The sequence below is a fragment of the Dendrobates tinctorius genome, unplaced genomic scaffold (genome assembly GCF_039654945.1).
Source record: "Dendrobates tinctorius isolate UK_male_01 unplaced genomic scaffold, ASM3965494v1 ptg000011l, whole genome shotgun sequence".
Lineage (NCBI taxonomy): Eukaryota > Metazoa > Chordata > Amphibia > Anura > Dendrobatidae > Dendrobates > Dendrobates tinctorius.
This window is the reverse complement of record NW_027361679.1, coordinates 117238346-117264509: the sequence shown is the minus strand read 5'-3', so window position 1 is coordinate 117264509 and position 26164 is coordinate 117238346. Positions and strand designations below refer to the sequence as shown.

The window sequence follows — 26164 nt, the reverse complement described above, 5'->3', positions numbered from 1 at the left end:
CCCTCCGTTGAATGTCACATCCAGAGGACCTGGGAGACAGCGATGGAACGAGGACCGGTAGATATTGCTCTGCTCCCTGTCCTCCCCAGTCATACTCACCCCCATCCTGGCACACGGTCTCTTCAGCCCCTGCTTCCTGCATGATCTCGGCGTCCCAGCTGTTCTTGCATTCAGCGGTCACGTGGTACCGCTCATTAAATATGCACAAATTCATGAGTTTAATGAGCGGTACCACATGATGCAGGAACAGCTGGGATGCTGAGATCATGGGAGAAGCAGGGGCTGAAGAGACCGTGCCAGGAGGGGGTGAGTATGATCTGACACCCCCCACTCCCCCTCATATGACTCGCATATAAGCCGAGAGGGGGACTTTCAGCCCCAAAAAATGGGCTGAAAATCTCAGCTTACACACGATTATATACGGTACATTTCTACCACAAAAATGTTGTTTTAGCCCCAAATTTTACATTTTCACACTGGGAAAAGGGTAAAATTGCCCCAAAATTTGTTCCAAAATTTCTGCTGAATGTACAATATGTGGCTGTACATTACTGCTTAGCCGTACAGCGCGACTCTGGAGGAATGAAGCACTATTTGAAAAATAGCAGAAAATAAGCTTGCATATGTTGGCCAAGATATTGACTAATACCTCACATTTTTATATGCTTTTTTTTGCACTTTAAATTTCAGGATGCAACTAGGCCCATTTCGTCTTGTAAATTGTGGTGCCTGCTTATATGGGATGCATTTGGATAGCGCTGGGCAGCCACCCTGATCTATTAGTATAGGCACCGCTAATATAGGGATTTTTGTGAGTACTCACCGTAAATTCCTTTTCTCCGAGAAACTCATTGGGGAACACAGACCATGGGACGTCCCAAAGCAGTCCCTGGGTGGGGAACCATATAACAGATAGACCTCCATGTCCCAACTGACTAAAGCTGCGCTACCGCCGCTTGCAGAATACGTCTGCGAAGGGCCGCATGTGCAGAAGTCTGAGAAACATAGGCTGTACCAAGTCGCAGCCTTGCAGACCCGTTCTGTGGACGCTCGATGCCGAAAGGCTCAAAAAAAAGTCCACCGACCGAGTAAAGTGTGCCTTAATCCCCGCTGGGATAGTCTGGTCTCTAATGCGGTAGGACGTCTGAATAGCCAAGCAAAAAAAATGGTATTGTGGCCCTGAAGCGGCTAAACCCTTCCTGAGACCCTCAGGAAGCAAGGATAGGGTGTGTCCGACCTACTGAAGGGCGCCGTCCTCGAGATGAACCTTCTGAGAGCTCTCACTACATCCAGGGTGTGACGAGCTCATCCCATCCGATGAACCGGTGCTGTACAGAAAGAGAGAAGGACAATGTCATCGTTAAGGTGGAAAGACGAGACCACCTTGAACAACAAAGAAAGGAGGCAACTCGATGACCACCTTGTCCTTGTGGAAAAATCAGGAAGGGAACTCGACAGGACAGAGTGGCTAGCTCTGAGACTTGCCTGACAGACGGCACTGCGATGTCACTGCAACGAGAAGAGACGACCTTCTGAGACAGAACTGGCAACATCCTGCCACAGTTCGAAAGGCGTCTGCTGAACAGCACCCAGAACCATTATAAGGTCCCAGGCCTCTAACAAGCATTCTATAAGGGGAATACCACATGGGAGACTCCCTAAAAGAAGATCATCACATAATGGAAGCAATTCTGTGCTGTAATAAAACAAGAGAGAGAAAAAGAGAAAGAAAGAAAGAAAAAGAGAAAAAGAGAAAAAGAGAAAGAAAGAAAAAGAGAAAAAGAGAAAAAGAGAAAAAGAGAAAAAGAGAAAAAGAGAAAAAGAGAAAAAGAGAAAGAAAAAAAGAAAGAAAGAAAGAAAGAAAAAGAAAGAGAAAGAGAAAGAAAGAGAAAGAGAAAGAAAGAAAAAGAAAGAAAAAGAAAGAGAAAGAAAGAGAAAGAAAGAGAAAGAAAGAGAAAGAAAGAGAAAGAAAGAAAAAGAAAGAAAAAGAAAGAAAAAGAAAGAAAAAGAAAGAAAAAGAAAGAAAAAGAAAGAAAGAAAAAGAAAGAAAAAGAAAGAAAAGAAAGAAATGTTATCCAGATTCCCGGAGAAAAATTCCATGGGGGGAACAGAGAAGACATGAGGACGTCCGCGGTACCTGCACCGTGTGAAAAAAGGTTATCAGGTGCAGTGATAGATTGCTAGCTGATGCTGACTTCCCAATGCTAATCATGGTGGGAAATCTCTGATGAGAGAACCCAGCTTGAGATAGCTCCCATGGTTCACCGGCCAGGCCGTTAAATACAGGGCCTCCGAGTTCTCATGATAAAATGGACGTTGGTAGAGCAGATCTTGACAATTTGGTAGTCGCCATGGGACATCAGTGACTATCTGAATAAATTTGCATACCACGCCCAGCGTGGCCAAACTTGGGAAACAAGGATTACTGGAGTCCCCTCCGCTTAGATCTTCCTGATGACCCTCGGAAAAAAAGAAAGCTGGGGAAGAAAAAAAAAAAAAAAAACACGTACGGAAGACGTAACGGATGCCACGGAGAGACCAGTGCATGCACCTTGATGGTCTTGGGATCCAGAGTCCAAGCTCTGAAGTGGAGCACCTTGGCATTCAATCTTGAAGCTAACAGATCCACGACCGAAGTCCTTAAACAAATACATATCTGTCGAAAGACTTCCAGATGAAGTTCCCACTGTCTCAAGGCGAGACTTTGACGGCTAGGAAAAACTGCCACCCAATCTTTAACGCCTGGGATATGGACTGCTGAAAATACCGAGTTCCTCTCTGCTCATCGGAGAATATGGGCTACCTCGCGCATGGCCGCCCTGCTGCAGGTACCCCTTTGATGATTGATATATGCGACATCCGTGGCACTGTCCGATTGAATTCGGATGGGGTGACCCGCCAGGAGATAATGGAACTGCTATAGGGCTTTCCTGATTGTTTGGATTTCCCGGGGAGGCTTGACTCACGAGTTGACCAGCGCCCTTGATCAGTGTGGTGACGAAAGAACTACTCCCCAGCCAAGGAGGCTGGCATCGGTAGTCACTACCAGCCATTAAACCGGGAGAAAGGATTTCCCCTGGAAAACAGAAGACCTCAATGTCCACGAACCGAGAGGTTGACTGACCCGCTGGGGCAAGCAGCTCTGGCGGTCGAGGGATAACGAATTCCTGTCCCGAGCCGCCAGAAGAGCATTCTGCAGGGGACGGAGATGCAGCTGAACGAAAGAGACAGCTTCCATTGCTGCCACCATTTTTCACCAGTGCCCTCATGGCAAACCGGATGGAATGACGGGATGAATGGCTAAGAGCACGGGCTCCTTGTTGAAGGGCTCGGATCTTGTCTTGAGGGAGAATCACCAACACTCGGAGGTGTCCAGGGTCATTCCTAAAAAGGATATCCGCTGTGCTGGAACGAGGGAAGACTTGTATACTTCTATCAGGGAGCTCAGGCGAGAAAGAGTATCAGCAGTAATACGAAGGCACTTTGCGCAGTCCTGGGAGGACGGACCCCTGATTAGAAGGTCATCTGAGCGAGGCAGAACGATCACGCCCAAAGAGTGTAAGCTGGACATGATGGTCATCATGACCTTCGAGAGCTGCTTGGGAATGGAGAAGCACAGGAATGTCTAAAGAGGGGAGAAAAAAAAAAATCAGAATATGGAGGTAAGCGTCCAGTTGACGATGGATGCTAGAAACTCCCCTCTTTTATTGACGAGTTTGCATGATCCTCGGTGGGATTTAAACCTAAGATTCCAGGGCTGCCAGGCTGCAGTGCTAATCTACTGAACCCACATGCTGCGTTTGAGATGGAGGAATCATCCGAGGCAGGCTGGCGAAGACCCCGACAGGTAGAGGAAGGATCATGAAGGGACTGTATCGCTGTGACTAGTGACGCTATGGACTGCAACAGCAACGAAACCCACTTTTGGGGTTGGGTGGGCAGTATAATGCAGTCTAGATCCCAGTTCCTGCAAAATGAGGCTGTACCACAGAATGCCCCATGACTCGTTAATCCCATGCATTCTTTGCAGGGAAAACCAATGGGGCCTCAGGTTCAGAGCACTTGCCCAGGACTGTTGCACATGGGTGCTGCAGGTCCGATAACCTCCATGGTGGGATTTTGATCCCAGGACCCAGTGCTGGACTGGCTATCTGGTAAATGCCAGAAGGACCTGTCTGGTTGTGAGCTACATTGTTAGCAGAATCGGTGTTCTTAAGACATGCATACTATTAAGTGTTGTGGCGAAGCACAAAGTCGCTGATTCCATCACTTACTCCAGCAGGCCACGGGTATTATTGGAAATACTGGACTTGTAGTAAATATTGCTTTCCTCTATCCTGGGTTATATATGTAGTAATATATCCCATCTGGCAGGGTGGATAAAAATCAATGTTTTTTTTAAAAAAAAAAAAAAAATAAAAAAAAAATAAAAAAAAAAAAAAAAAAATCGGATTTTTTTGATTTAAATTGGATTTTTTTCAATAAACTGCTTTTTGAGGAAAATATTTTACCATCCAAAGGTTCTTCCATCATGAGATAAAGCTGAGTTGTTTAACTCAGTAGAATAAAGGCTGTATATGTGTAACATTCACAATGCCATGCTCTTCCAGAGGTTTCTGTAGGATTAGTGGGCAGTTTCTCTCCTATATCACAGACGCTCGCTTTACTTACGCAGTTCTCAAAACTGAATTTGACTCCGCAGAGGTCCCAGCCTCTTCTTCACGGCAAAAATGTTACAACATGAACAGAGTTGAGAAAAAGACCTTAATCCTATTGTTCTACAAACCTATGAATACAGAATCAACCCCTTCAGTGCCAAGTCCAAGAAGTTAGACAATATGTTTCTGATTGTTTGGAGTGGAATAGATCTGCACAACACAAGAAGAATGTGAATCTAAGTGTGAGGAGGAGGAAGGGCAAGCAGACAAGAAAATGAAAGTGAAACTTTGAGCACAATACTGTAGCATAGCCACAGACAGACAAGTCTGGATCTGTTTGTGTGTACGATCTGAGGTTTATTACATTCTTTCCTTATAATGGCAGCAGGCCGTAAAAGAGACCCAGTTTGGGAATATTTTAATGAAGCTCCTTTGCCTATCGGTAAGGCAGGCATGCGTGCAAAATGCAAACGATGAAACAAAGAGATGCAAGGTCTGGTGGCGCGAATGAGGCAACATCATGAGAAGTGCGGTGATGAAGATGACCAAAGAAACACTTCTGAACAGGCAGGATCTTCAGGTTGGTAAACATTTTTATTGAATCCTATTTCTAAAGACTGAACTGTCATGTGTGAGAAAAATTATATTTCTTATTATTACTGCATGTTACTGTCATTTGGTACAGTTATGAAGATAAACAAATATTCCTTTTGGGGCAGGGGCAGTGATGTGTTGTGTACAATAAGCAGAAATTGTATAAACAATAAAATAACAGCATTGACTTTTTTTGTTTAGGGGAATTAATGGATTCTGGAAACTATCCACCTCCAAGATCACCATCATCCTGTTCTACAGTTTCAGAGTTATCCATCCAGGATAGTGCTTCATTAGCAGCAGCAGCATCATCAGACACCCACAGCCACATATCACCATCACCCAAAAGGAAGAAAAAACCTTTACCTCCTGGAACCACCATAGATAGGTTTGTGATAAGAACTAGCAGATTAGAAAAAGAGTTGATTGATGAAAAAATTGCCCAGTTTATTTATGCAACGAACTCTTCTTTCCGTCTGACTGAGAACCCACATTTCATTAATATGGTTCAGTCACTGAGACCAGGATACAGTCCACCCAGCAGAGCTGATGTTGCAGGGAAACTGCTGGATCAAGTGTATGACAGAGAAATGGAGCAATGTGCAACAGCTCTGGAGGGTAAAATTGTTAACCTAAGTATTGATGGGTGGAGTAATGTCCACAATGATCCTATTGTATGTGCTTGTATAACAACAGAAGAAGGTAAAGTCTTCCTTGCACAAACAACTGATACGTCAGGAAATGCACACACAGCAGAATACTTACAAGAAGTGGCAGTAAAAGCTATAACGACATGTGAACAAAAATTCAAATGTCTAGTACGCAGTTTGGTCACTGACAATGCTGCAAACGTATCCAAGATGAGAAGAGATTTAGAAGAGCAAGGAGGGAATACAAAGCTGCTAATAACAAATGGTTGCAGTGAGCATTTGCTGCACCTCTTAGCCAAAGACTTAAGTGTTCCAGAAATAAAGTCTAATGTTGTTGAAATTGCTAAATACTTCCGTAATAATCATTTTGCTGCAGCAGCTCTGAAAAGGATGGGTGGAACCAAGCTAACGCTCCCACAAGATGTTAGATGGAACTCTGTGGTGGACTGTTTTGAGCAGTATATCAAAAACTGGCCTATTCTGATGACACTTTGTGAAGAAAATCGAGATAAAATAGATGGCACTGTCACGGCCAAAATCCTCAACATTGGGCTTAAGAGAAATGTTGAACATATGCTGAGCTTCCTGAAACCCATCTCTCAAGCTTTAAACAAAATACAGAAAAATAGCTGTTTTATTGCGGATGCTGTTGAAATTTGGAAGGAACTGAGTGAACACTTAAAAACAGAACTACACATGGACAGAATTAAATTACAAGCAGTAAACAAACGAATGGGACAAGCACTGACTCCAGCTCATTTTTTGGCAAATACTGTCAATATCCAATATCAGGGTCAAAACCTAAGTGCTGAGGAAGAGGAGTTAGCTATGACATGGGTATCCAGCAATCATCCATCTTTAATGCCAACTATAATAAACTTAGGGGGAACCATTCAAGAAATATATGTTTGCTGAAGATATTTTAAGGAAGGTCACACCAGTAAACTGGTGGAAGTCACTTAAGCGCTTGGATTTAGAGACTGTTCAAGTAATGATTTCACTTTTAACAGCAGTAGCTTCTTCTGCAGGCGTTGAAAGAATATTCTCTTCCTTTGGACTCATTCATTCTAAATTGAGAAATCGGTTGGGACCCAAATAAAGCAGGAAAGCTTGTTTTTCTTTTCCAGATTATGAATAGGAACAAAGAAGAAGAATTTTTGGTGCCGGGCGCGCCAAACAGGGAAAATGAAAGAAACCCCCTCCTCACAGGAGAAAAACGTGGATCCGCCGTCCGCCACCCGGTCCGCTGCGCAGAGCCCCCCAGCCGCTTCAGACCCAGCACTTACTCGGAAGCTGACAGATGGCACTTTATTCTCCTCTGAGGAAGCCACGTAGGCAGTGGCGATACGCGTGGGGCTTTTTGCTCCCGCCCACTTCCGCATCCCACAGCTGCACTCGGCACTTTAACAAAATGGGGCTACACACCTAGAAACCATTTTCGGGTTCTCTTGTGCTGGCTTGGCCACACTGAATTTTTCTGTGACTGGCCCATACATATATCATGCAGTCACTTTATGACTACCAGGTCTTTTGTCTATATATATATATATATATATATATATATATATATATATATATATATATATAGATAGAGAGAGACAGAGAGCGCTCCTAAGTGCTAAAAGAGCAGAATTCCCCTATCAAGTGACCTCATTTTGGAAATTATACTCCTTTGGGAATTTATCTCAGGTGTAGTGACAATTTTGACTCCACTAGTGTTTTCCAGAAACAAGCAGCAAACATGTTGCAGAGTGAAAATTGTAAACTGTAGTTGTAGTCACCAGTACAATGTAGTGTCCAGTACATTGTAGGGCCCTAGCTCATGCTTCTCAAGAAACGCACCTGTAAATTAGTTATGCTCTTATTTCTACAGAAATACCATACACGTGGACGATAAACATAGTTTAGTCACACTGGGGCTCAGAAGGGAGGGGGCATTTGGATTTAAAAGCGCATAATGTGCTGAAATTCTTTAAGGGGGCGAGGAGCCATTTTGTTTTTCCAGTGTCTTTGTGATACCAGGAACATTGAAGCCCCCTATATTTCCATTAACAGATTAAGGACCTGAGTGAGGACTTGCTTTTGAGTTGAAGCTTTTATTGGGAACATTTTACATAACATTTAAGATGACATTTTTCCTGCGCTCTATGCTGAACACTTACTTTGGGGTTTCCATCTAAATACCCAAATGATCCAAATCAGATGAAACCACCGAGGGATCCATTCACTATAATGAGGAAGCAGAGTATCGTCTGGCCTCTGGCTCAGGGATGAACTTTTCAAGAGTGCCCAAAACAATGGCGAACCCCACCTTTATGCAATCCTAAAAAGATTGACACCGCCAGATCACCGGTCCTATGGCGTCCACAGAGCTTCCACCTGCCTTATTATAGGGAATCTTCTGCAAGAGGTTCCGTCTAAATCATGTATATATGAGATTTACAAGGAAGCAATGGTGTAAGCGCTCAGCACAGAGCGCAGGATAAATATGTGCCAAGCCATACTGCTATCTTTGGGAGGCAGAATTAAAAAAATTAATGGCAGGTTAGGAATTGGTTTTAATTTATTATTTTTTACACCGTTAACCATGCGATATATGTGATTAGACGACTTTATTCTTCAGGTTGGTGCGATTACAGATTTATATAGTTTTTGTGTGTGGCTGTTGTCACACACAAAAATGACGCTTTTTATTGCTGCATCGCCATATTTTGATAGCTATATTTTTTCCATATTTATGACATCATGTGACGGCTTGTTTTTAGAGGGAAGAGTTGACATTTTTATTGGCTCTTTTTTTGAATTTTTGGTCACATGACATTTTTTGATTGCTTTCTAATCCAATTTTTGGGAGGCAGAATGAACAAAACCAGGAATTCCGGAATTGTTTTTTTTAATGCCATTCCACATGTGGCAAAATTGATAAGGCAGCTTTATTCTTCGGGTCAGTACGATTACAGAGATATAACATAATACAGAGGTGGAAAGAACAGAATTTCACTATAAACCAGCCACGACCAGGTGCTCACTGCAAGATTTCAGACAGTTAAAATAATTATCAAAGAGCTGTCCAAGAGCCAAAGGACCATCTGTGGAGAACTACAGACCTAGAATCAGCAGGTAAAACTGTATCAAAGAAAACTATAAGTAAGGCACTCAACCTACATGGCCTGTCTGCACGCTCACCAAACAAGTCTCCAATGCAGAACAAAAACAGGATTTTTTGGGTTGCTTACCGTAAAATCTGTTTCTCGGAGCCTTCATTGGGGGACACAGAGACCATGGGTGTATGCTGCTGCCACTAGGAGGCTGACACTCCTCCGCCGTATACACCCCACCGACCGGCAGGAAATTCCTCAGTTAGTGAGAAAGCAGTAGGAGAAGTAACGGAATAGATTGAAAACAGAACGAACAACTCAACTGTAACCAATCGACAAACATAAGAACAGGAGTTGTAGAACATGGGAGGGTGCTGTGTCCCCCAATGAAGGCTCCGAGAAACAGATTTTACGGTAAGCAACCCAAAAAATCCTGTTTTCTCATTCGCCTTATTGGGGGACACAGAGACCATGGGACGTCCCAAAGCAGTCCCTGGGGTGGGAAACAAACTTCCATCAGGCCAGTGGACTCACCACCGCGGCCTGCAGAATCCTTCTACCTAGGCTGGCGTCCGCCGAAGCGTAGGTGTGGACCCTGTAGAATTTCACAAAGTGTGAACCGAAGACCACGTTGCAGCTTTGCAAAGCTGCAGCGCGGAAGCTCTGTGGCGCACCGCCCAGGAGGCACCCACCGCCCGGGTAGAGTGCGCTCTGATCCCTGAAGGAGCTGCACGATGCTTGACCCGGTATGCCTCCAAAATTGCCGATCTGATCCAGCGAGCAATAGTGGCCTTTGAGGCTGGGTGACCTTTCCTTGCACCGTCTGGAATGATAAACAGAGAGTCTGACTTCCGCAAGGAAGATGTCCTGGCTAGATAGACTCTCAATGCCCTGACCAGGTCCAGCTTGTTCAAGGATCGCTCCCGAGGATGAGCTGGGCTCGGGCAGAAGGATGACAGAACAATGTCCTCATTGAGGTGAAACGAAGATACCACCTTCGGAAGGAAAGCGGGCGGAGGCCGCAGAACTACCTTGTCCTGATGAAGTACCAAAAAGGGAGAGCGGCAAGAAAGGGCCGCTAATTCCGACACACGTCGGATGGAAGTAACGGCCACCAGAAAGGCCACCTTCCAAGAAAGGAGGGCAAGGGAAACATCCCTGAGAGGTTCAAAAGGAGGACCTTGCAGAACCCCAAGAACGAAATTAAGATCCCAAGGATCCACGGGCGCTCGGTACGGAGGAACCGTGTGAGCCACACCCTGAAGAAAGGTTTTGACCTGGGGCCGGGAGGCCAGCGTCTTCTGAAATAAAATGGACAGTGCCGAAACTTGACCCTTCAAGGAACTGAGAGCAAGCCCCGCATCCAGCCCTGTCTGAAGAAACGCCAGAACAGAAGGAAGCGAAAAAAAACCATGGCCGCGATGTCATTGGCCTCACACCAGGAGAAATAGGCTTTCCAAGTACGGTAATAGATCTTGGAAGAGGAAGGCTTTCTGGCGCGGATCATGGTATGAATCACTCGATCAGAGAATCCTGCCCGTTTCAAAACCTCGGTCTCAACAGCCACGCCGTTAAATTAAGCGACCGAGAATTGGGGTGGCAAATCGGGCCTTGCGACAGCATATCTGCCCTGTCGGGAAGCTTCCAGGGGGCGTCCGCGAGAAGGTTGACAATGTCCGCGAACCAAGACCTTCTGGGCCAATTCGGGGCGATGAGGACGACTGGAATCCCTTCTGCCTTGATTTTCTTCAACAGCTTGGGAAGAAGAGGCAGGGGAGGGAACAGGTAGGGGAGTTCGAACTGTGACCAAGGAACGGCCAGAGCGTCGGCGCCCACTGCCAGGGGGTCCCGAGACCTGGACACCAATTGTGGTACCTTCCTTTTGAGGCGAGACGCCATGAGGTCTACGTCCGGGGTTCCCCACCGACGGCAGAGCAGATGAAACACCTCCGGATGTAGGGACCATTCCCCTGCCGCGAGACCCTCGCGGCTTAGAAAATCGGCGGCCCAGTTGTCCACGCCGGGAATGTGAACCGCGGAAATTGTTGGAACAAAGGTCTCTGCCCATTGAAGAATTCTGGACACTTCCGCTAGGGCTGAGACACTCCGTGTCCCCCCTTGTCGGTTGATATACGCCACCGCTGTGGCATTGTCTGTTTGAATCCTGACAGGCAGGCCCTTGAGGCGCCGTTCCCAGTGGACGAGAGCCAGAAGGATCGCTCGTATCTCTAGGACATTGATCTGCAGAGCTGATTCCCGAGTCGACCATCGACCCTGAACAGTGTGATTGCGGAACACTGCACCCCAGCCGATGAGGCTGGCGTCCGTTGTGACAATCTGGGAAGAAAGGACCGCCCCGAGAGAATGAGGGGAGACGTCAACCACCAGTTGAGAGACCGCTTGATCCGGCATGAAAGACGAACCGGACGATCCAGAGACGACCTGTTCCACCTGGACAAAATGGCCTGCTGGAGGGGCCTGGCGTGAAACTGGGCAAAGGGAACTGCCTCTATTGCTGCCACCATCTTCCCCAGAATCCTCATGGCTGTCCTGAGAGATGAAAACCGTGCTATCTGTAGTGATCGGACGCCCTGCTGCAGGGAAAGAATCTTGTCTTGTGGGAGAAATACCCTTGACCGACGAGTGTCGAAAAGAAGGCCCAGAAACACAAGGCGTTGAGTAGGGATCAGACAGGACTTTTTCCGGTTGACGATCCACCCAAAACTGGACAGGGTGTCTAGAACGATCGCCACACTTAGGCGGGCCTGATGAAAGGAGGGAGCCTTGATCAGAATATCGTCGAGATACGGAAAAAGAACAAGACCTCTGATCCTCAACAAGGCCATCAACGCCGCCATAATCTTCGTGAAGACCCTGGGAGCGGTGGCGAGCCCGAAAGGGAGCGCGACAAACTGATAATGTTCGTGGTGAATCGCAAACCACAGGAACTTCGGATGTCCGGGAAATATGGGCACGTGTAGATAGGCATCTTGGATGTCTATGGAACACATGAATTCCTGCTCCTCCATGGAGGCAATCACCGAGCGAACCGACTCCATCCGGAAGTGGCGGAGGCGAACTCTCTTGTTGAGTAACTTGAGATCCAAGATGGGTCGAACCGCCCCGTCCTTTATCGGCACCACAAACAGGTTTGAATAAAACCCTGTGAATCGTTCCGATTTGGGAACGGGCACAATCACCCCGGAGCTGAGGAGAGAGGCGATGGCCGAACCGAACCCCGGGATCAAGGCAGGATCCCGTGGCGGACGGGATTGGAAGAAGCGATCCCATGGAAGAGAAACAAACTCTATTTTGTATCCTGTCGATACAACCTCTCTGACCCAAGCGTCCTCTACTGAGGCGAACCAGACGTCGCTGAAGAAAAGAAGTCGACCTCCCAATTGGAAGGGACCCACGGAAGACCGATGATAGGCATGTGGACGTAGACCGTCCAGATCTAGATCTGGGTGGTCTTCCCTGGGAAGAGTGGGACCACCAGGACGGAGTGGGCCTGAAGGAGACCTTCTTTCTTTCCTGACGTGCTTGTGGCCTTTGCTGGTTGGAAGGGTTTTCCGCCGCATTGAAACGGCGGAAAGACCGAAAGGGACGGAACTGACGCCTTGGAGGAGGTCTGCGAGGCTTGGATTGGGGGAGAGGAGAACTCGTACCTCCGGTAGCGTCCTTAATAATCTGGTCCAATTGGGACCCAAAGAGATGCACTCCTTGAAAAGGCAGATTAGTCAGAGACTTTTTAGAGGACAAGTCCGACTGCCAGGCCTTGAGCCAAATTGTATGTCGGATTGCCATGATGTTGCTTGTGAAGATGGCGCCTGCCTGTGGAAAGGCGCGGGTCCCGGGGAAGGGCGGAGCTCCTCGCAGGGTTAATAATTGCTGCCCTCTAGCCATAATATGCTGGGCAGGAGAGGGAAAGGTGGGGGGAGGGCCTGGGGAGAGCGGGAGTGAAGCCCGCTTAGTAGAAAGGGGCGGGGGGCGTGGCCGCGACGCTGCGGTAGGCCCGAACACAAGCCGGGGCCTAAATTAGTTGCGGCGGCCGCCTGTCAGCAGGGGCTCGGCGCAGAAGACGCGTCGCAACTCCGGGCCGCGTCCCTGCCCGACTCCAGCGCTACCCCTGCCGAGATGGAAAAAAAAAAAAAGGGGGGGGAAGCGCAGAACGAGGCCCGTGAAGACCCGGGGCCTGCATGGATGCGGTGACCGTGGGGGGATGCGGGGCGTGCAGGGACCCTAACGTGGTCCCCCTGGCGACCGCTCCAAGAGAAAACGCCGGGGGAAGACTGACATACTCACCCAGGCAGGGGGCCTTACAATAAAGGTACCTGAAAATCCCACGCTGTCTGTCTCTATGAAATCCGCGCCTCATCCAACCTTCAGGCTCTGGTAGGCGAGAGGGTGGGAGGCGGGGGGCAAGGACCGTCCGTGCGGCTGGCACCTACTTGTGCGAGGCTCCTGGTCCTGCTCCGGAGACCTATGAGGATACGGGGTGGCAGTACACGCCGTACTCATAGTCTCTTTGTGGGAGTACGGATGTGACTGTTCACTCCGTATCCCTCCGGAACCTGCAAAGAAACGACGCACACTGAGGTAGATATGGGTCTAATAAAAGACCCGTGTCCACCTCCTACTGACACTAAGCTATACTGAGGAATTTCCTGCCGGTCGGTGGGGTGTATACGGCGGAGGAGGAGCTAACCTTTTTTTGTGCATAGTGTCAGCCTCCTAGTGGCAGCAGCATACACCCATGGTCTCTGTGTCCCCCAATAAGGCGAACGAGAAAAGCATGTTCAAGCACATTTAAAGTTTATACAACAACATTTAGACAAGCCTGTGAAATACTGGGAGAATATAGACTGGTCAGATGAGACCAAAATTTAAATCTTAACACACTATGTTAAAAACATCATTCCAACATTGAAGTTTGGCGTTGGGAACATCATGGCGTGGGGCTGTTTTTCAGCACACGGCACTGGCCAACTTTATGTAATAGAAGGAAGGATGAATTGACAAATGTAAAAAGACAGTCTTGATAAAAATCTGCTACCATATACCAGGATGATGAAGAGGATATGAGGTGGACATTTTAGCAACACAATCATACCAAACACACAGCTAAGAAAACACGCAATTGGTTTCAGATTAAGAAAATAAAGCTGCTAGAACAGCCCAGCCAATCACCTGATCTGAATCCAACAGACAATTTATGGAAGCAACTAAAGCTCAAAGTTCATAGAAGGAGCCCATGGAACCTTCAGGATTTGAAGGGTGTTCGTATGGAAGAATGGGTCAAAATCACATATGAGCAATGCATACGACTAGCTTCTCCATACAGGAGATGTCTTGAAGCAGTCATCGCCAACAAAGGCCTTTATACGAAGTAGTAAAAACATTTCAATACTTTTTTCCTGCATCATTTCTCATTATTACACATAACAATTTATTTACTTCTATGGTTTGCTTTCTTTGCTTGGAAAATTGGTGCCATGTTCAATACTTATTTCAACAGCTGTAAACTGTTGTACTGTATTTTCCAGGACTGCCGTTACTTGCCTTAAACTACAAGATATCTAGTTGCAAGCCAAGTATTAATTCTCCACCGTACGGCTTCTGCACAGCTACACCAGTCCCAAATCTGGCTGAAAACTGCATTTTATAGCTATACTGTACTGCTGCTGCCATTGCTAGACATCTCCTTGTGTGCCCAGTCGTATAGTAATATTGTGTGGCTTGTGCCATCTCCTGACTGCCCACTGTGCTTTATGACTTTACAGTAGTGCCCATCATATTTTATATTTCGTGCGGCTTTGGCCACTGCACTACCACATATATTCTAGCTGCGCCCTGTGTTTTATAGTTATTCTCGACAATATACAAACATGAAAACAGCTCCCAAGACAGGGCTAATTTTTGGCTTGAAAAATGATTTACGTGCCATTACTTTATCACTTTAAAAAACAGCTGGCCTGTGCATGCTCCCTTTAAAAACTGTTTGAACAGCCGGATTAAATGCCATTGTAATTACTGAATCATTTTGACAATAGCAAACCTGTCAAAAAATTTTTTTTTCTTTCTAATGGTTAGTAAGCCACAACTTCACTTTCAAAACAGCTAACCGTTTCCTGCTCCCTGATTAATAACTTCTGGGCTTTGTGTGAAAAGCTATTGCCTTTACATATGCAGCTATAGATATATATATATATATATATATATATATATATTTATTTTTTTTTTATTTATTATAATGTGAAAAAAAAAGGGGTATGATTTGAATTTTTATTTTTTTTATTTTTTTTCCATACAAAAACAAAATTTTTTTTTTTTTGCTTTTCACTATTCTTTTTTAGTCTCCTTAGGTGCAACATTGCATAGCTAAAATCACCGTCTCCTATGAACACCAGCCACGGGCTGCTTTTCACAGGAGTACAATAATGACAGCAGACCCCTGGCTGTCTTGGCAATTCATTGGCATAAGAAGTGGCATTTAACAGGTTAGAGCAGACCTGGGCAAAGCGCGGCCTGCGGGCTAAGACAGCCGTTGAGCTGGAAATCAGGGGTCCACGGGCCGCACGGTGCCCACCCGCTTGCTGTTTCCATGTGCGGCTCTGCGCTGCACCGCTTACTCCTTTGGTGGAAGAGGGGCCTCCGGCCACTTCCGCCATCAATCAGCGTGTGAAACAGCTGACACGATTACGTCATTTCATCGCATCAGCTGTGTACTCCGGAGAGTCTGCACACCGGAGGCAGGGAGAGAAACAGAGAGCCTGGGAGCAGGACCGTGGTGAGAATGTTGTGGGTTTTTTTTTCTTCTAATATGTATGGGATGTTTGGGTGGGCATGGGGAAGCTATGGGGGCAACATGCAGTGTACATAGGGAGGCAGTGTGGGGCTCATGCAGTGCATATAGGGAGGCAGTGTGGGGCTCAAGCAGTGCATACAGGGAGGCAGTGTGGGGCTCATGCAGTGCATACAGGGAGGCAGTGTGGGGCTCATGCAGTGCATACAGGGAGGCAGTGTGGGGCTCATGCAGTGCATATAGGGAGGCAGTGTGGGGCTCATGCAGTGCATACAGGGAGGCTGTGTGGGGCTCATGCAGTGCATACAGGGAGGCTGTGTAGGGCTCATGCAGTGCATATAGGGAGGCTGTGTGGGGCTCATCCAGTGCATACAGGGAGGCTATGGGGGCAACATGCAGTGCATATAGGGAGGCTGTGTGGGGCTCATCCAGTGCATACAGGGAGGCTGTGAGCTCATGCAGTGCATATAGGGAGGCTGTGTGGGGCTCATGCAGTGCATATAGGGAGGCTGTGTGGGGCTCATCCAGTGCATACAGGGAGGCTGTGTGGGGCTCATCCAGTGCATACAGGGAGGCTGTGTAGGGCTCATGCAGTGCATATAGGGAGGCTGTGTGGGGCTCATGCAGTGCATATAGGGAGGCTGTGTGGGGCTCATGCAGTGCATATAGGGAGGCTGTGTGGGGCTCATCCAGTGCATATAGGGAGGCTGTGTGGGGCTCATCCAGTGCATATAGGGAGGCTGTGTGGGGCTCATCCAGTGCATATAGGGAGGCTGTGTGGGGCTCATCCAGTGCATATAGGGAGGCTGTGTGGGGCTCATCCAGTGCATATAGGAAGGCTGTGTGGGGCTCATCCAGTGCATATAGGGAGGCTGTGTGGGGCTCATCCAGTGCATATAGGGAGGCTGTGTGGGGCTCATCCAGTGCATATAGGGAGGCTGTGTGGGGCTCATCCAGTGCATATAGGGAGGCTGTGTGGGGCTCATCCAGTGCATATAGGGAGGCTGTGTGGGGCTCATGCAGTGCATATAGGGAGGCTGTGTGGGGCTCATCCAGTGCATATAGGGAGGCTGTGTTGGGCTCATGCAGTGCATATAGGGAGGCTGTGTGGGGCTCATCCAGTGCATATAGGGAGGCTGTGTGGGGCTCATCCAGTGCATACAGGGAGGCTGTGTGGGGCTCATGCAGTGCATACAGGGAGGCTGTGTGGGGCTCATGCAGTGCATACAGGGAGGCTGTGTGGGGCTCATGCAATGCATATAGGGAGGCTGTGTGGGGCTCATGCAGTGCATACAGGGAGGCTGTGTGAGCTCATGCAGTGCATATAGGGAGGCTGCGTGGGGATCATGCAGTGCATATAGGGAGGCTGCGTGGGGATCATGCAGTGTATATAGGGAGGCTGTATGGGGCTCATGCCCAATATGGGGGGAGGCTGTATGGGGCTCATGCCGCATATAAGGGGCTGTTGGGGGGCTCATACGATATACAGAAGGGGCGATGCTTGAGTTCAAACAATATATAAGGAGATGTCAGCATACTTAATTTTGTTCAATATTAAGTAACATTTAATATTAATAAAATTATCAATAACTAGCTGAAGAGCCCGGCGCTGCCCAGGCATAGTAACTAACTGTGGCTAGTTATAGCAAATTATAATTATCCTTCATCCCATAGTCCCGTGTCCATATACCCATCATACATATCCACGATCCCATAGGCCCGTGCCCATATACCCATCATACATATCCTCCATCCCATAGTCGAGTGGCCATATACCCATCACACATCCTCCATCCCATAGTCCCATGCCCATATACCCATCATACATATCCTCCATCCCATAGTCCCGTGCCCATATACCCATCGTACATATCCGCCATCCCATAGTCCCGTGCCCATATACCCGTCGTACATATCCGCCATCCCATAGTCCCGTGCCCATATACCCGTCATACATATCCTCCATCCCATAGTCCCGTGCCCATAGACATATCCTCCATCCCATAGTCCCGTGCCCATATACCCATCGTACATATCCGCCATCCCATAGTCGCGTGCCCATATACCTGTCATACATATCCTCCATCCCATAGTCCAGTGCCCATATACCCATCACACGTCCTCCATCCCATAGTCAACCATTATGACATCATAATGAGGGGCGGGGCTTGCAACCTATGACGACATCAGCGTCGCCATGGCAACCATTATGACATAATGAGGGGTGGGGCTTGATACACACACTTTTTCCCCATTATGTAGATAGGGGCAAAATTGTTTGGTGAATTGGAATGCGCGGGGTTAAAATTTCACCTCACAACATAGCTTAGAACACTCTCTGGGTCCAGACGTGTGACTGTGCCAAATTTTGTGGCTGTAGCTGCGACGGTGCGGATGCCAATCCCGGACACACACACACACACACAGACACACACACACACATACTGTACATACACACAATTGAGCTTTATATATTAGATTATTATATCAATATTTAGCAGAATTAATTTTGGCCCATTGGTTCGGCCCCCCACAATAGTCACTGTCTCTCATGTGGCCCCTCGGGAAAATTAATTGCCCACCCCTGGGTTAGAGGCAGATGATGGCTGATTAAATGTGCCATTATCTACCGGGAAAAATGTGGGTTTGGCTTGCGAGACCACATCAAAGGGGTTAAGGGTATGTGCACACGGTGCGGATTCTGCTGCGGATCCGCAGCAGATTTAGGTGCGTTGTACATTACCATTGTTTTTAATGGTAAACTGGAAAACGCAGTGCACATGCTGCGGATTTTTCCGCGTGGTTTACAATCAGCAGCATGTCAATTCTTTAGTGCAGAAACGCTGCAGTTTCACACCTCATCCATTATGAGGTGTAAAACCGCAGGGCAAAACCGCAGATAAACCGCAGAACTTTAGCCCTGCGGATTTATCTGCGGTTTTTACTACAAAATCCGCAGAGCCAAAAAACTCTGTGTGCACATAGCCTAAGCCAAATCATGTTTGGGGACGAAATATGACTTATAACAGCTTTATTATAATTAATGTGATCAAATGTACAAATATTTCAAAACAAAAGCAATATATATTTATACAACATAAAAACTAATGCAGAAAACTTACAACTGTTGAACTTGGGGGTTATTCATGAGGTTTGATGCCTAGGAAAAAAAAAAAAGACTTTAATAAATTTAAATTGACATTTAGTACTGCACAAAAACAAACATTCCTTGGCTTTGATTGACCATGGGCAGCAGATGTCCACGGAGTGTATATTTTATTAGGCAGAATACTCACTCTGAAAAACAGACTGACTGCTGTGTCTAGTTCACCTACTTACATTTCAAAGGAAGACTGGCGCCAACTTATCATTGATGTAAGATGTATACATTCTGGTTTAAAAGACATGGATCATTACAGATCTTTAACCCCTTAGTGACACAGGAAATTTTTACCTTAAAGACCAGTCCAAATTTTATAATATCTGACTAGTGCCATTGAGTGTCGGGTATCAGTGGTCTCTGAATCAGAGGAAACCAGGCAGTGATCGCACGTGCACACAGTCACTGTGCAAGCTAAACTGTTGGGACAAATCCCTACGTCCCAGGCCAACAAGTGTCAGGTCATAGTGTCGATGTCAAACCAATACCTTTAGTGAAGGAATTAAAAATCTGGTTCTTGTTTAATCAGCCTCTAATGTTTTCATCTATTGATATCCCTGTGCATCGAGGCGGGACTGGGGGTACGGTCTTCTGCTCCTCTATCCCACCGCTTACCTTCTGTCTTTCGAGATCAGGTCACTAATCTGCCTCCTTTTGAAATTCTATTCCCTCACAGTCATTGAGGTAAGCAGTGTGTGGACAGTGTGTGTTCCACGTCCAGTCTTCAATAAGATGGCGCCAGAGGCAGTGCAGATCAGGATCTCGGCTCAATGACATCTCGATCTACGCATGCACAACCTCTGGTGCCATTTTATTGAAGACCTGGAGAACATACGTGGAATCAAACTGCACATGTGGCGCCCATCCAAATGACGATGGTGGTGATGATTATCACAATGGAGGAAAATCACTGAATAATCAGACACCTGACATAGAAACACAGGAGGCAGGCGGTGGGGCACAGGAGCAGAAGACCACCCTTCCACCAGTCTGGTCCTGATGTATAGAGATATCATTAGACGAAAACTTGAGGCGGATTAAACAGCACTGGGATACTTTGAAATATTCCAAAGTTATTGCCACATTAAGTAACATGTCAGATTTGACAAATTTGGGCCTGGTCACTTAAGGGTTACATCAAATATTGAACTGGTCTATAAAAGAAACCATGAAAGCAAAAAAATACCATTTAAGATCCCACCAACATTCCGGTAGACTTACCATATTCATGAAGCCAGGGTTATTCAGAAGCCCAGCTAGGTCTAATCCTCCAGGAGCACCCACCTGTAGCAGACAGAAAAAACACATGGTTTTCTAACAATGCATAAAATACCTGTTCCCAGCTTCAGCGAGATAAAGCGGAGGAACTTACTGGACTTGGCATTTCTTTCATCTTCTGTTCAGCAATTTTAAGATTTGCTTTGTAAGTGTCATTGTCTGGATCCAACTCCAAGGCTCTCTTGTAGAATCCCACAGCTTCAGTGTGTTTATTCAAACTTGATAAAGCCAGTCTGGAGAGAAAAAAAAAGTACATAGAAGAACCCACACAGAACAAGTGTGAAGTGTCCATAACCTGACAAATCTAAATACGTACTGGTGCTCTCACAGTGGTCATTTGTGGTTTGGGCTACAATGCGACTGTACCAATATGGAACGAAGCGCATGCTCTGTGATAGAACAGTCCTTGCATATGCCCGAGTATTGGCAGCGGTTATTAAATAGTTTTCTATTACATGTCAACTGCATGGGAGGACATCCATTTTATCCAGCTGTCATTCTCTTATAAAGAATTAGCTTCTCTCAGACACCCCAATCATAGTACAAGATGTGAAAAACCCATAGCTCTGAACTGTAGTGTGACCAGAAATTAATATCCCAACCATTAAATGGGTATAAATCAAGTTGGTAGGATGGATCACCTACACTGTTCTACAGCCAAATAGGTTCAGAGGCAAAAACAATTGAAATGAACTAATTTTATGGTGCAAATAGGTTTCTTAAATTTGCTGATTGCCTCCAATTTTCAGATCCAAAGGTTGTAGTTACTTATGGAACCTTTCATGCAGGTTAAAAGAAAAACTGCATCATCATCACTATGTCATCATTAAGCAGCTCGTCTACTATATCATTTATTTGGTCTATTGAGCCTTCAGAATTCGATCATCCTAGTGCAACCAATCAAAAGACGCCAACTCAGATCAGATGACGGAATCCTAATTACAGCTGCATTTAATTACATACTTTTATAAAGGCTCTCTAAGTAAGTTTTAGAATTTCTTAGCATATGGCCTAGTTTCTATATGTTTTTTTTCAGATATGTCTCGTTATTGCAATGAAGCGGATAGTTTTTGGTACATATGTGGAGAAGTGACTTTTGTGTCACAAAGGAGAAATTTGACTACCATGATAAGGAATGCCTGTAACTTATATGTTGGATGCAGAATAGGAGATCAGGACAAGGGTTGGGCTTCACACATATGCTGCAATAGATGTACATCACATCTTACAAAGTGGGCGCATGGCAAGAGGTAATCTATACCTTCTGCAGTCCAACCAATAACACAACCAATTACTATTTCTGCATAGCAATCCCCATTAGGAAAGGATTTTAAGTTAGACTTTGTGGACTTTACAGTACCCAATCATTCTATCTGCAATATGCCCAGTACCACATTTAGAAGAATTGCTGGTTCCAAAAGCACCAAAAACATTTTCCACCCAGTCAAGTGAGGAAGAAGAGGGCACTTGGTCTCATGATGCATCTTCCTCTCAAGAATTTCTGTCAGCACTTTCAACTCCACCACACTTTATAACACAAAGTGAACTGAATGATCTTGGTGAGAGATTTGAATCTGCTTAAGAGTAAAGGGTATGTCACACTAAGAGATATCGCTAGCAATATCGCTATAACTAGTGACGTAGCAGCGATATTGCTAGCGATATCTCTGTGTGTGATACTTACCTACGACCCGCTCCCCCGCTGGTTGTCGCTGATCGCGCGAGAACGTTCAGGACTGTTTCTCGTCGTCAGCTTCCTGCGGCGCTTCCTGCTGTGAGGATGAGCGACGCGTGGAGCCGGGCGGGAGGACGCAGGATCGCCTGGCGTGACAGGTAAGTAGCTATCCCCGTCCCCAGCGATGTCGCTGGTGAGATCTGCCTGTGTGGCAGCTCACTAGCGACCACTTAGCAATGTACCAGCGATCCTGACCGCGTCATATCGCTGGTCGGGATCGCTGGTACATCGCTAGGTGTAACGGTACCTTATGACTGAGCTCTAAGGTTCCAGGCTACAGCAGTAGAATCTCCTTGTGGGCAATGTTCGGATTTGTTTTGCAACAGTGATAAAAGATCTTGTCCAATCCTTGCGATCTTGTGGCATGCAATATCAACAGTTTAATGTAAGCTCTGAAGTCAAGTCCTAATCCAGAGAAATGGAGGCACTTCAACGATTTGTCCAAAACAAAACTAAAAGCCATATTACGGCATAATGGCAATGTGCTACCTTCAATTCCAGTTGGTTATGCAGTCCACATGCAAGAAACCTATGACAACATCAAACAGCTGTTGAGGTGCCTGATCTATCACAAACATTTGTGGGCCCTCTGTGGTAACTTAAAGGTGGTTGCCCTCTTACTTGGTCTCCAAGGTGGATACACAAAGTACTGCTGTCTTCTATGCCAGTGGGATAGTCATGCAAGAGAATATCACAATAACAAAAGACTGACCTCTCCGACATTCACTTCAGCCAGGAAGTAAAAACGTCTGCATCCACTACTTGTTGACCCACAAAAGATTTGTTAACCACGATTGCATATCAAGTTAGGCCTAATGAATAACTTTGCAAAGGCAATGGATAAAAATGGAAAAGCATTCAAGTATCTCATTGATAAATTTCCAAGGTTGAGTGAAGTAGAGATAAAGGAAGGAGTCTTCATAAGACCACAAATTTGAAAGCTTCTTCAAGATGAGGAGTTTCTCCGTTTGTTGTAGGGCAAGGAAAAGGCTGCATAGGTAGCATTCGTATAAGTGCCAACTCATTTTTGGTCAGCTCAAAGAGCAGATAGCTATGAAGATTTTGTGAAAAATCTCATTAAAACATAAGGATCTTGGCTGAAACATGTCCTTAACACCTTAATGTCCAATGACGGACACAGCCCGTATCAAAGCCGGGACATGTCAGCTGTTTTGAACAGCTGACATATGCCCGCAATAGGCATAGGTGGAATCGCGATCCACCTGCACCTATTAACCTGTTAAACGCTGCTGTCAAATGCTGACAACGGCGTTTAACCGGCGCTTCCGGCCACCGGGCCAGAAATGAGGTCATCGCTGACCCCCGTCACGATCGGGGGTCAGTGATGCGTTGGCATAACAACCAGAGGTCTCTTGGAGACCTCTATGATTGTTGATGCCGCTTTGCTATGAGCGCCACCCGGTGGTCGGCGCTCATAGCTATGCATTAATTCTGCTACATATAGGTGATCTGCTCATCGCCTATATGTAGCAGAGCCAATCAAGTATGGCATGCTTCTAGCCTCCCATGGAGGCTATTGAAGCTTGACAAAATTAAAAAAAAAAGTATTTTAAAAAATATGAAAAAAATACAAATATAAAAAGTTCAAATCACCCCCCTTTCGCTCTATTGAAAAAAAAAAAAACCAAAAAAAACACATACACATATTTGGTATCGCCGCGTTCAGAATCGCCCGATCTATCAATAAAAAATAAGCAAAAGAACGTGTCAGCATAAATGTGGTATCATTAAAAATGTCAGCTCGGCACGCAAAAAATAAGCCCTCACCCGACCCCAGCTCACGAAAAATGGAGACGCTACAGGTCTCGGAAAATGGTGGTTTTTTTTTTTTTTTTTTTAGCAAACTTTGGATTTTTTTTTCACCACTTAGATAAAAAAGAACCTAGACATGTTTGGTGTCTATGAACTCGTAATGACCTGGCGAATCATAATGGTGGGTCAGTTTTAGCATTCAATGAACCTAGCAAAAAAGCCAAGCAAAAAGCAAGTGTGGGATTGCACTTTTTTTTGCAATTTCACCGCACGTGGAATTTTTTTCCCGTTTTGTAGTACACGACATGGTAAAATCTATGGTGTTGTTCAAAAGTACAACTCGTCCCGCAAAAAATAAGCCCTCACATGGCCATATTGACGGAAAAATTAAAAAGTTATGGCTCAGGGAAGAAAGGGAGCGAAAAACAAAAACGCACAAACGAAAATAACCCTGGTCCTTAAGGGGTTAAAGATTTCTTCACACCTAGGCTTTTTTCCACCACACTGCATAGCAATGAGCGATGAGCATAGTGAGATATATCACCAAGATATTGCAGCTATGCAGAAAGGATATCAAGGAAAATGGAATCCATCAATGCTTGCAGATTACTGTTGGACAACTGGAAGGCTATGTGCACACACTGCGGAATCACCTGCGTGTTTTTCCCCGTGGAACCGCAGGTAAAACCACAGGTAAAGTGACCTGTGGTTTCACATCTCTACTATGTTAAAGGTGTGAAACCGCAGCGGAATCCGCAGAAACAATTGACATGCTGTGGTTAATAAACCGCAGCGTGAGCACTGCGGTTTTGAAAACCCATAGGGTTACATGGTACTGTACCATGTCTGCGGAACTGCTGCGGTTCCGCAGGGCCAAAACCGCAGCGGAACCGCAGCAAAAACCACAGTGTGTGCACATAGCCTAAGAGATGATCCGATGCAGGAATACAAGAGACAAGCAAAAAAGAGTTGTCACTTGTCACTGATTGAACACCAAACTTTGTAGTGCAATCTCTGTAACGGTTTATAATTCGCAATAGTGTTGACAGATTTTTAATTATTTTAATTATTGCCAAGTTTCATCTAAGTAAATATAAATAAATTTATATTTGCAAAAATAATAATGTTTTAAAGTACTGAAACTATTGTGCATTAATTATAGGTAGCAGTAAGTAGAAAAATATTTGATATCATAGAAACAAGAGCCAACTAAAAATTTTCATTGTCAGATTCTGATTCAGAAGGTAAAATCATTGGGAAATGGCTCATTTCATAACTGAAACCTGACAACTTTTGAAAATATGTAGAACAGTGCCATCAGGGGAAAAGGTGATAAATTCAATAGGTGCGAGTCTGACTGCTCTCCAGAACAGAGGACTTTTATACTCATTAAAATAGCACAGCAGTGGACGTGCTCGACCTCAGCTCCATTCATTTCTTATGTTACTGCCGTAGAAAGTCAAATATAGTGTTCCAGTTCCATAGAGAATGGATGTAGCGACAGTTGAATATTTGCTTAAGTTTAGAGCCCCCAGTCTTTGACAGTAAATACATGGAAAACATACCAAATGATGACTTTGCAATATATGTAAATCACTTGCCAGATAACTTACCCCATTCTACCGTAGGCTTTGCTGTAGTTGGGATCAATTGTAATGGCTTCTTCACAGTCTCGAACTGCTCCAGCATAATTCCCTATTTTACTAAAAGCTGCTGCCCTACATAGTTTAAAAGTAAAACTTATTATTTTAACAAAAACAACATTTAAAAAGGACAGATTGCTATGAATGGACATTGGCAACAGCTCTCCTAACATATTAGAAAATGCAACCTTAAAAGGGAACCTGTCAGCAGGTTTTCCCTATATAAAGTAAGGCCAGCACCTGTAAGCCCTACGTGACAACATTCTAGACTGTTGTCTATACGTTCCCCAATGCGATCTCCTTGAAACAAAAAATAGCTTTTATTAGACACATCTATGGGCTGGTCCGGTCATTATCCGGCAACTGCTCTATGCAGACGTCAGCATGCATGTGACTGAACCAATGGCAGTGATGTCATATGCTCCCATGGCTTGCAGGCTGAAGTCAGCAGCCAGCTTCAGAAGAGGACTCTGAGCAGCATGAGAAAGGAGGGATTGTAGCCACACTACTATATGGAGGGCTATGGGCTGTGCATTATACTGTATGGAGGACCAAGTGGGGGTGCACTATACTTCTGCAATGGGGCCCAATGACTTCTATGTATGCCCCTGTGCATATAATGGTTTATTTTTTCAATACATTAATCACCAGGGGTATATGAATTATATATAAAATTTATTACACATGCTCAGAGATACAGTGGGGAAATAAGTGTTTTATACCCTGCCAATTTTGCATGTTTTCCCACATACAAAGAATGGAGAGGTTAC

At 45.6% G+C, this 26164-nt stretch overlaps 1 protein-coding gene across 2 annotated transcripts in view; it reads right to left on the bottom strand.

Moving 5' to 3' along the window:
- The window catches only part of SGTA (small glutamine rich tetratricopeptide repeat co-chaperone alpha), an 82982-nt gene that overhangs the window by 17188 nt on the left and 39630 nt on the right, over window positions 1-26164 (bottom strand). For both annotated transcript variants that reach the window (XM_073546776.1, XM_073546768.1), the window contains exons 6-9: window positions 25365-25469; window positions 20338-20476; window positions 20187-20249; window positions 18928-18965 (exon numbers count right to left, since the gene is read on the bottom strand). In XM_073546776.1, the coding sequence (XP_073402877.1) occupies window positions 18928-18965; window positions 20187-20249; window positions 20338-20476; window positions 25365-25469 (345 nt within the window). The remainder of the gene's footprint in view (window positions 1-18927; window positions 18966-20186; window positions 20250-20337; window positions 20477-25364; window positions 25470-26164) is intronic.